This window comes from Limulus polyphemus, unplaced genomic scaffold, assembly GCF_000517525.1.
Source record: "Limulus polyphemus unplaced genomic scaffold, Limulus_polyphemus-2.1.2 Scaffold2023, whole genome shotgun sequence".
NCBI classification, from domain to species: Eukaryota; Metazoa; Arthropoda; class Merostomata; order Xiphosura; family Limulidae; genus Limulus; species Limulus polyphemus.
In genome coordinates, this window is record NW_013667633.1 from 205240 (window position 1) to 217481 (window position 12242).

At 31.6% G+C, this 12242-nt stretch overlaps 1 protein-coding gene across 1 annotated transcript; it reads left to right on the forward strand.

Annotated features, from left to right (window-relative positions):
- Positions 1–1995: 1995 nt before the first annotated feature.
- On the forward strand, positions 1996–9617 carry LOC106465699 (ras-related protein Rab-35-like). The gene is made up of 5 exons (XM_013925936.2): positions 1996–2117; positions 3289–3339; positions 7219–7342; positions 8507–8631; positions 9451–9617. Exons 1-5 carry the CDS (start codon positions 2066–2068, stop codon positions 9615–9617), a joined length of 519 nt encoding a protein of 172 aa, XP_013781390.1. The 5' UTR covers positions 1996–2065.
- The last annotated feature ends 2625 nt before the right edge of the window (positions 9618–12242 follow it).

Here is a 12242-nt window from a genome sequence, read left to right on the forward strand (position 1 = left end):
CGTTTGTTTAGCGTGATTGTTGAAGTTGAGTGTATCGGTAAAGTTATATTCTGGAAGAATAAACCAGTTTTATTAAGTGAATACTTGTGTCGCTAAAGTTTCGTCGGAACGAAGTTACGGAAAAATCAATTAACAAACGGAGACGTAACAATAGTATATTAGAATTGTTCAAGGGAATTCACAATTCAGGAAGGGGCAGTGCTGTAAGCTATATTTTCAATGCTATAATTTTGTTGTTTGGTAAAGGGAGCTGCTAATGATGGTGATATAATAATTGAAAAGCTGCATCTAATATCTAGAGACAAGGGTAGATTATCTGTAAATACAAATAATCAGTTAGTAAAATAAATGTGTATTCAGTGAGCTTATGAATTCAGTGTCAGAAAAATTGTTCACAGTTCAGGGTTAGAAGTGAGATTTATTGAGTCTGTTCAGTTGCAAGATCGATTAGCGAGGAAGTTCTGTAAAGTTATTTATGAGTTAAGCATGCTTACTATTAACCTTAGAATTTCTGTTGAAACGCTATTTGCGCATTAAGTCCTTTAACTACAAGAGAAAATAGCTTATAACAGAAGTCAATGAAGAAATAAACTATTTGTTATTGTTACATGGAGTGGATTTCAAATTATTTCTATCAGATAATCCAAAAGAACTCACCCGACCATAGAACACTTTACAACATTGGTAACAGCTAGCGCAGATATATATTGAGTAGTTTTGAATGAATATTGGAAAACATACAAATTATTTTGCAAGGTTTTATATATATATAGTTCTATACTCATAACTAATAATACTTGAATAATATGTGCCTATCCTGTCAGAATTATTTTATCCGGCATGGCCGAATTGGTTAGGGCGCTCGACTCTGCATCTGAGGGTTGAGGGTTCGAATCCTGTTGCCCAACACGATCGCCTTTTCAGCCGTGGGAGCTTTATAACTTGACAGACAATCTATAAAAGTCTGTAAAAGAGGAGCCCAAGAGATGACTCTTAGGGACAGCTATCGCAGATAGCCCTCGTGTAGCTTTGTGCTAAATTCAACAAACACAATTAATTATTCGTATTGTATAATGGACTAGCTTGGAAATTAATTGCGAACTATTCTCTTCCTCACATTTTATAGAGAAAATGGAAAAAAAAATCCCAATTAAACAAATAAACTGCCTGATCCTCAGATTTCTGATTTGGCTGTTTGGCATAAGGTACTGTTCAAGTTGATTCTATCAAAGTAACTTTAAATATGTGCCTTTGTTAATATAAGACATTTGGCTATTTTAATAAAGTTACAAAATTGAAAATTTCCTTAAATATCTAAACTTAAGTTACTAATTGAGAAAGAACTAAATGAAATATCTGAAGCAACTTTTCATAAGGGGAAAAATAAGCCTTAGAAAATTGTACTGACAAAGCAAGTTTTATGTTTAAACCCAAAAGCACAATATAGTAATACTTATTAGAGAAAATTCCAGATACAGGGTGATCATTTGTCAAACTAAATGCAGTGTTCTTTGTTGGTATTAGCATTTATTACTATGTAATTTCATTTCGACAAAAATAAAAAAAAAGTACCTGTCATTTTCTAGGCGTTTTGTTTTGGTATCTTACTTTTTACCAGACTCTTATACTAACAAGTTAGGTTAGAAAGTAGAATATGAATTATCTCAACTTATTTGATTTCTATATTAACTTTGAATAAGATTGCTAGTTGTTTTTAGAATAAACACAAACAATATCTATGGGATTTTTAGTCTGTTTTACTTCACAATATAGACAATGTTTTGATGGATACAACAAATGCCAAAATACTTTCAGTCTAATTCTCGTATTTGTACAAAAAGTTAAACTACATTAACTAGAAATTTGTGACTCGCAGGTGAATTTTAAATGTTTTAAAATTATGATATAACACACATCTTTATTTTTTAAATAAATGAGATTATTAAAAATAACAAAACGGAAATACGTCATTGGAATGCGTAAGCGATGGACCGAAGCGCTGGTCGTTCTGAGTCATACAAACACCTCTGTATACCGTCAAACTCAAAGTGTTTAACTAACAACGATGGCTAGAGAGTATGATCATTTGTTTAAACTTCTTATAATTGGTGACAGTGGTGAGTTTTTATACTTTAACCAAATTATATATTTAGGAGTATTTTGCAAATTTGGGTGGATTTTGCAAAAAACAGTTACGAATAGAAATTAATTTTTTTTTACTTAACTTGTGCTAAGCCTAACGATGTTTTAGGCGTATAACGTTTCAGGTTATTATATATTAGTCTACTTCAGTACTTTGCCGGTGAAAGTAAAAGCGCCACCTTTAATTGTTTTCTTTATGGCTATACGTAATCTTAGTTTTTAAACATTTAAATATATTCACATTTATTGTCTTGATATTTTGAAAGAGCTTTAAATGCAAATACACCAAAGCTTTGTTTATTTAATATTAGAAAGAAATACATTATTAAAAATCACACAAGTTTCTAATCGGTTGTACATAGAAAAAATACAACTTTTGTTTATTTTAATTTTTAATCACAACATTTGACCAGGCCTACCTCTCTGACATCATCAGGTGGGATACAAGAACTGAGGCTAACAGAATTTTAATTTAAAAAGAAGAATTGCGTGAGAATCTATAACAGTAGTAAGTTACAAGCATACAATTAACCAATTGCAAACAATAAAGTAATTTATCAATGAACTGTCAAATTTGTTGTAATAAATAAAACTTTCAGGCTTGTCTCTAAGTATTGAAATTATTTTTTTTCAATTAAATTCTGTTACACTCAGTTCTTGCATCTCACCTGATGATGCCAGGTAAACCCGGTGAAACATTGTGAATAAAATAAAAGTTTTATTATGTACAATAAAAACTTGTGTGAAAGCTTCATTTTAATTTTTGTAAATCACTAAATGTATTGAATTTATAATTTGAAGTTTACCATAACTGTTGTTTACACTTTTCTGAAGTGATATTTAAACTTAAAGTAAAAACCAACACATAAATTTGTTCATTATTTTGTGCAGTTAAGCTTTAAGATCATACTGAAGACTTGATAACCATACTTTTTTCTGTTAACTTGTATTATGTGTGTGTGTGGTGTATCATTGCCAATCCATATTTCATTTAGTGTATTTAGGTTTTGTACTAAATTGTTATTGATAAATAAGCCTAACACTGAAGTTGTGCTAATTGTACAGCTGGTTTGACAGATTATGATATAAATGGTAAAATGAAAATTGTATAGTAAGTTTGTCATTGAATTTTATCTTGATTTACAGGAGTTGGAAAAAGTAGCTTGTTACTTAGGTTTGCTGATAACACATTTTCTGGTAAGTTCAGTATTGGAATACTTTTTAATCTCTCATGTTTAGTGAAAAGTTTCTCTATTCCCTAACATTTATTAATTATGCATACATGTATTAGTATGAAGGTTGGATACCAGTATTTGTCACAGTTACTATGACATTATTTTTGTCTAACAGTTGATGAGGTATGAGATTCATATTGTTCAAAACTTGTAGTTTCTACCTAATTTTTGTTAGCATTTCATGATATATCTGTATTCTGAAGTGGAACCATAACACTTATATTTTATACTTGTGTAGAAAATTAATGATTGTGATCCCTTTTGTTTAACTTTTTCAACTTTGTTTTTTCAAGAAAACATTAACTAGTCATATGTCATCTAAGTTAAGTCAGAACTTCTTTGGAAACATTTTGGAGAATTTTAAAGCTATAATACATGTATATGCTTAACATATCTCACTGTTTTATGTTTGAACTGATTGCATTTACTAATTAAATCAAAAAGACATGTCACAAATTATCTTCTTTCTCTTCTCATTTTTAAAAACTTGCACATATTTTTTGTATACAAAATTGTTATTAATATAAGAAAAATTCTTTTGAAGACGGGGTGCATATAAAGATCCCCAATCTGCTTTCTACATATAATGATTGCCTCACAAATTTTAAAGTAGGGACAGTGGCCTTCCAAGTAGGTCATTGTGCTGTAGTACTGGTAGAGTTTTTAGAATTTATGACTATTATATTAATTTAAATCCATCCTGTAACCATAACAAAAACTAAGACTTGTTTCTTAAAATATCGGACATTAAACAGTCTTTTACGTGTTTTTTAACATGCTGATCTGTTTTGGTACAATTTGGCCTCCAAATTCCCAAGATAACAAGTTGTACCATTATACTTTGCTTTTTGGACAAGTACTTTTTTTTATACATTAATTTTTAGTACAACTTTGTACCTATAATTCTTTGTAACCAACTCAGGGAAACAAACTATCACAAGTCGTTTTATTTAATAGACAAACACGTACTTAACCCAACTGTAAAATCCTAGTATATTGGATATTCTTCAAGTTGCTCAAATTTGAAGTCAAACAATATAAAATTAGAAAATCATTAATTCTTAAACTAAAAATTTTGATAAGTAAAAATTTATCATGCAGTGTCGGAAAAATTGTTATGGAATGAATAAGAATAAAAATAGAAAGTCTAATTAGGTAACTTAGTACTAATGTGTTAACTCTCAGCACGGGCTTGGTCCCTGGGACCGACCTCGTAACCATTTTGTGCTTGTTATAATTTTCATACTATGACTTTTAAATTAGTAAGCGAATGTTATTGAAATTTGGTACATTATCAGTAAACATTACAGTGCTTTCATACTCAAAATATCAAATATTTTTATTAAGTCTTGAGGTTTGTAAGGCAATGTTTTTCTCATGCTTTTTTTTCTTTTCACATGTTGCCTATCTAACATGCAAAGTAATTTTCATTTTAAGATTAAATATACTTTTATGCATCAGAAAATTTTCAAATTTTACAATGCAAAATCTTTATAATGTCCAGATAGGTATCAAATATTTCTTAAGAAAAAACTATATTTTATCTGTTATTTTCAGTAAGGAATCTCTGTATGGGTTTGGCAGATTTGACTGATCTCGTAACCACCATAAAAAAATCAGAAAATAAATATAAATTATTCCTCGTTCATTCTAGTATGAACACAAATTATAACATGAAAATAAATGTTTAGACTAAATAGCTTAAATCTCATAACTTTATAAATTTATATATATTTATTATTTTTATTATGTTGACCTTTCAGTCATGCCTGGCTAATAATACAAAAGTTACAAGGACATGGCACATGTGCATTCATGTTACCATATACAATAACATAAAACTGACCTTTGGTCTTTACAAAGTAACTTATCTTGGCTGTATTTTAGTAGACTAGTATTTTGGTAAATACAGTCACATTTTAATTATTATACATTATATATCTATATAGATTATTGTTATTTTGAAATAAGTTCTTCAATTTATTTTTCTTAAAACATAGAATAGTAAACAAAGAAGTAAAGCAAACAATTATCTCTTCTAGTTATGACCTTTGTACTCAGTTGCTGCTTGATGAAGGTTGCTAAGCCTCTAAAAATTTTGCACATGGAGGATATGGAACAAAATAATTTTTTTAGGTGTTATATATATACATTTGAATGACTAAAAAAACCCTAAATTACCACATCAATACCATAGAATTCCACTAAAATTTATCAAGCTAACTAAGATGTATTTTAGTCTACAAAAATATGAAATTTCAAGCAGATTAAAGACGCATCCTACCTCCTTGAAATATTGGTTCAAAAGAAAGCAATGGCATCCAAGCCAGTTAAAATGGCTGAGAAAGCCACTAGGGGGACATTCTGAGCTTCCAATTGGTTATTCATGTCATATATAGAAGTAAGTGTGTATAAGGGAGCATTTCCAAAAATGGAAAGAGGTGGGAGGGGTGCCACTGTGTTTGATGTATTACATTAGCAATATCTTAGCAAACAGAAAAGATAAGACATTCTTATTTTATATTCTAGCTTGTCAATATTGGTAATTTGAGTTTCTAATTCATATTAAACTGTGCCACTGTGTTTGATTTATTACATTAGCAATATCTTAGCAGACAGAAAAGATAAGACTTTCTTATTTTATATTCAAGCTTCTCAGTATTGGTAATTCGAGTTTCTAATTCATATTAAACTGTGCCACTGTGTTTGATTTATTACATTAGCAGTATCTTAGCAAACAGAAAAGATAAGACGTTCTTATTTTATATTCTAGCTTGTCAATATTGGTAATTTGAGTTTCTTATTCATATTAAACTATACACTTAGTATTTTGACTTCACAAACATCTAATTTGAACCAGTGCTGCATTCAGTGTACCACGTGACACACTAAACTCGCTTTTTATTTGTGTTTTTAATATTTACTTTTAAATTGAGTAATGTTTAGTACTAAAATTTGAATTATAATCTACAATTTGATACATAACTTATTGACATAAATTCATGAAATAGTAGTTCAATAAAATTTTGAATGAGAGTCAACAAACGAGATGACATGGCCTTTCATCTGTAACCCATCTCCAAAGGGTTAAAAACATTTAAACTTCTCCATACTAGTTGCTGTAATGTTTTATTTTTATGATAAATAGTAGAACATGCTTCAACTCTTTAAAAGTTAGCTTTGTAACACTGTAACTGAATTTTCAGTTTTTTTTAAATATAATAATGTTCACTATATTAATATAGTACTTTAGCAATTTATCAAACTTTGCACCTCTTTAGATTGCATCTAGAGCTGGGTTATTAGTGGAATTTGATAATCTGTTGTAACTGCCATGCTCATTAATCAATTACATTCAACTTAAAAATTACTAATACGAAACTTGGATATTTGGAATAATAATAAAAAATAGTAATAGTTAGAAACACTAATGTTGATTAGCTGATTATTTTTATGAGTTGTGACACTAATAGATTAAGATGACTGAACATGATTTTGTAAATTTTTTATCCTATGGTAAAGAAAAAATTGTGTATATTTTTCTATGAACTCTCAACATTTGTTTTTGTAGTAGTTAACTTGGAAATATGTCACTACAGGTCATATTTTTGCTCTTCAAACTATAGTACCTTAAGCATTATATTTTCTTTGGTTTTAATATTTATGAAATGGGGTTGTCTCTTCAGGATGGGATTGTGTTTATCTGTGTTCTACAAACATAACTATGTCAGGTAGATATGATGCTGTACTTGCATAGAATTTTTTAAGTGTACATCAGTATTTTTCAAAATACCTTTCAGTTAACTTTCTTGCTTTGTAATTCTTTATCAACATTTGTTAGGAAATTACATCACAACCATTGGTGTGGATTTCAAGATTAGGACAATTGAAGTGGATGGAGAACGGGTGAAACTCCAGATCTGGGACACAGCTGGACAGGAACGTTTTCGAACAATTACATCAACGTGAGCATTTGGTTTCGAGCTAGTTCAAGTTTATTATATGAAATAAATACATAAAAGATGAAGGTTATACTATAGAACTCTGTTTGAAGGTTTATTTGTTAGCCAGGTATTCAAAGATAGTTTTAAATGTTTAAAAGGTTCATAAGGCACCATTCAACCAGTGTCAGGTTTTTCTTTTGTTAACAGAAACCATTTGACAGTGTTTGATTAGTAATTGCAAATTAAATGTGAATCATTTTGAAAATATTATCTGTTGATTTGTATAATGCCCATTACTTAAACAAGAGTTGTATTAAAAATGCATATACACATACACAACACACTACAAAAATGCTATATATAGCAGCTCCTGTGCATTGTAGCAAACTGTTATGGAGGAGCACAGGGTGTAATGGTTGCATTGGGCAAATATCTTATTTGCAGATGAATTATACTTCACACTACAGTTGGATATGTATGAGCTTGGGTGATGGCTGAGACCTGTTCCATCCACAAAACCACAAAGGAAATACATGCATAGAGTAGTCCTGACATATTAGCATTGGCAGAAATCAGCATTGGAGTTTATATTGATCCTTACTATTATATGACACTATGAATGCCATCCTATGGAGTTTTACAACCATCTTTGTTGTCTCGTGCATGTGCAGTTAATCAGAACTTTCTTCCAATGGATGATAATGAACATCTCAATAATGTTCAACTGGTTAGCAACTTCTTGGAATGAGATAGTACTGAAGGAATGGTCAAACCAGTTTACCTACAGATTTGAATTTGATTGAACTCCATAGCTCATTGATTCACTCGTTTTAAGTATACTATACTGCTGTACGACTTACATTAGTATTCAAGGTGAGCATATGCCTTATTATCAAATAATTTATGGTAATTTATTGGACTGCAAAGTGTTTAGTATCAAAGGAGCATTTGTGGACATGGACTCCTCTACTATATATTTGAATATCTGACCACATGACTAGTCATCTAACACTTTTTCATGAAAATGGACTCAGAGGTGCCATTGAATAATTAATAATATTAGCTGTGCCTTATTATAGTTAGCATGTAATTACAGTTATCTGTAATTTGAGCATTTTAATATTTCAAATACAAAGATCTAAAATTGTCTTCTATGTTGTCTAACATATATAGTAATTGTTTAAGGTATTATCGAGGAACCCATGGAGTTATTGTAGTGTATGATGTCACAAATGGAGAGTCCTTTGCAAATGTCAAGAGGTGGCTACATGAGATTGATCAAAACTGTGATGTAGTCAACCGAATCCTAGGTAAGCCTTTCCTTTTGTCATCCTCATAATAGAAGTACATATTTATTCTTACATTTTTTCAATTACTTGTGGTTCAAACATTACATTTGTTGTTTGTGTTAGAATGTTTACTCAATGATATGATTTAGAACAGAGTCCAATTCAATACTGATGTCTGTAGTTAATCTAAGTCCATCATTAACTGTTCTATTATTTGTGATAGGAGATTGTTAAAAAATAAAGAAATGAACAGAGAAAATTTGTTTTTATTTATTAACTTTGAATTAATTTTATGTAAAATATTGAAGTTTTTCATGTTTGAAAGCTCTTGAAATATTACTTCCTTTTCCTCATATAGAAAAATATTGAAGGTCACTTTGAGATAAGTTTGTCTTTTAATTGTATATACTTATTAGTAAATACAAAGATAAATGGAATATCAGACCATAAACCAGTGAGAATCAACTTCTATAGTGGTATTTCATATTAGATGTAAAACTTCAATTTATTGTGCTCAAGTATCACTAAGAATGAAGCTAGTATTATATACATTATTCCACTCTCGCTAATTTTATAAATAAATCACATGTTTGGGTTTTAAAGAATAAAAGAAAACCTTAACAAGAAAGTAGAGAGGGAAGAGAGTGGATGGCTAATTTGAGTTGATAGCTTTGTGCATATATATATACAGGTGGTGTTCCTGTTTAAAAAGAAAGTTTGGATCCTAATCTTACCTGAATTTTATGATATATTACCATTGTTTCAGAACAGATAGTGATTTCTGATGCATTTATCTTATTCAGTATTTTGAATACTTAATTTGTTAAACTTCACTTGTAGTCGGTAATAAGAATGATGACCCAGACAGGAAGGTAGTGTTAACAGAAGATGCCCAACGGTTTGCTGATCAGATGGAAATCCAGCTGTTTGAAACTAGTGCTAAGGAGAACATCAATGTTGAAGAAGTAAGGAATTGTGTGTGTATGCATGTGACAAAGGATATATAATTTTCATTCTACAGGATGTTTGAAAAGTCTGGAACCATAGGCATTTCAACGAATTCTACAGAATGTGTTTCATGTGCTGTCCTTGTAATTCGAAATAAGTTTAGATTAACAGAAAGATTAACTCGACCTACTCATGCTTTGACAGTATCATAATCAGTCGCATATTAAGAAAAGCTGAAAATCACCTATTATTCCAGACTTTTTGGACACCCTGTATTATCAAATATTTTTATGCAGCTTTTCTTTCTTAATGCAAAAGTAACTTGAAAACATTTAATTAATTTTGCATATTAGTACTTTAGTGTTGTTAATTAAATATGTACTTATTTTCTTAAAAGTTCAAAGGGTTGAAATGTCATATCAAGGCCAAAAAAAATGTGTGTGGTTCTGGCAACATGCCCAAAAACGTTGGGGTAGGTAGGTAGGGATATTTTTTTTATGCATCATATTTGGCATGAATCAAATAACGATGGGTCAGTATGCATGTTTACATCTGTATTAAAGCATAAAAGGTATATGAACACTAAGAATGAACAAAATTTACACCTGTGCCTATGGTGAAAAAACTTTATTTAGATAGAGGAACTAAGAAGCTGGTTGAAAGAGATAATAACATCTGATTCCATTTTCACTATCTTAGTAACGTTTTTAGTTGTTTAACCTTTGCCATATGGTTGCACATATGCAGGTTAATATCCATTGGACGCAAAGTCCTGACAAAGTGGATAGACAAACTTGTAGCATTCTTTCAATTCTGCATCTGTCAGAGCTCCAGTTGAACCACAATACAAACGTACATCTCCATGTGCCGTACTACTACTGTTGTATGGAGTTTCAATGGGGGATTTGCAGGTGATATTAAGCCTTACAAAAGCTTTTTCATGAACAGTATGACCTGGTGGTGTTAGTGGATGCCTACAAGAGTAATCATTCTTAGAGATCAATACCACTAATTGTGACATATGTCACTCAGAAAACTTTGTTATGCTGTATATCACAAATGGTTTCCTACACTTGACACATTCAACTAGCAGTCTGGTATTCTGAGCAGTGCACATCTTTGAGTCTGTGGAAGGTATGTTCTCAAAACATATGCATTGAACTATGGGTTTGGTCTTTGAATGTGCAAGCCATGCTCTGTTGTTTTTGGATTTTGTTTTTTTTGGCTTTGGAACCTGTTTTTTGTTGACCACTTTCTGCTGCAAACTAGGTCTGTCTTCTTCATTTGATTCTTGGCCATAAACTGTGCAAATGTCTTGAAGATGACCTTCTCATCAGCCATAACAGGATCTGAGAGCCAACTGAGATTCAAAGGGTTATCTGCTATTTGTGGGCAGCATTCAGAATCATTACATACTCTGATCTGAAAGCTGTACTGGCTGACTCATCTTTGAGCTTGAGTCTGGAGAACCTGTTGTTAATAGTTCTCTGTGACAGCTGAACTGATTTCTTCCAAGCTTCTTTAAGTCTAGGTTTGTCTTGGGCTACCAGTCGGACATCATTTATACATTGACATTTCTTTAGCTGCCCCTCAAATTCTTCAGAACATTTCTCACGTCCAACAGCCACATTCTGAAGGTCTATATTCAAGAGCTACATCATTCTCTCCACTAGGTTACACCAGCTTTGGCCTGGGGCACGTCTGACAGCAATTAGCAGGTAGAGCTGTAACTCTTTAAAAAAAAAGAGTGATAAGAGAACACTACTGATTGTAATGTATTGTGCTGGTCTGCATTCCCATCCAAAAATTTGAGAAGAATATGAGGTTTCTTATTGAGTTGCTTGATTATTTTTGCTAGTGCTGCTGCATATCGTATTGGCATTGAGGGTGAGAATGTAAAGTCATTCACAATTGTTGTTAGAGTGCCACGGTAGAAAGATGAATTTATATTGTCTGGAATAGCATACTGAAGATGGTGTTAAACTACCAGCGGAGTGCAAGTCATGGTCTGCTGCAACAAGCGTTGTTGACAAAGAAGCCAGGGTTTTTTTACAATGAATTCTCGGCGACATGACTGATCCTGATTCACTGAAGCTGATCATGGCTTTATCACCATAGCAAAATAGACAACAGTCAGGTCCATGCTCCTTAGGTATTTGAATTGGGCACTACAGTAATGATCATCTGAGTGTGATACTCGCAGTTGTTGTTTTTGAATTTTGTATAGTACATTAAACCTGGATGTGAAGTTCACTATGGGTTCCTAGGCGTGAATTGCAGCCGAACATGTGAGGTCAGTGGAATAGGTGTATTTTCAGGACACCTGTTTTTGGCTTGTTGTACCATGTCCTCTAGAGATAGCCATTCTGACATGTATGCTGCTCCATGTCAATGTTTATTGGCAGCAGTGACTTCATCTACAATTTCATCAAGTTTGTCAAATAACACATCAAATGTTGGTTGGTCTTCCAGTATTTAAGCTGCACATGCCTGTTATGAGATTGTCTTCTCCAAGAGAAATGAGCTTGATCCTTTGTTGTATTTCTGGATGTGTGGAATGAGAAACATCCATGGCAAGTTCCTTGTATATAAAATCACACACACTGCCAGTTGGAAACTTGCAACATTGACTAATTTATCTCTGAACTGTTGATGCATCAATCATGTGTGATATTCAGGAAGAT

What these genes read in the sequence shown, in the direction of transcription:
- LOC106465699 (XM_013925936.2), top strand. Translation starts at nt 2,066, where the DNA reads ATGGCTAGAGAGTATGATCATTTGTTTAAACTTCTTATAATTGGTGAC. An exon ending in TGCTGATAACACATTTTCTG is followed by an intron (nt 3,340 to 7,218) that starts GTAAGTTCAGTA and finishes AACATTTGTTAG; the next exon opens with GAAATTACATCACAACCATT. An exon ending in TTTCGAACAATTACATCAAC is followed by an intron (nt 7,343 to 8,506) that starts GTGAGCATTTGG and finishes TAATTGTTTAAG; the next exon opens with GTATTATCGAGGAACCCATG.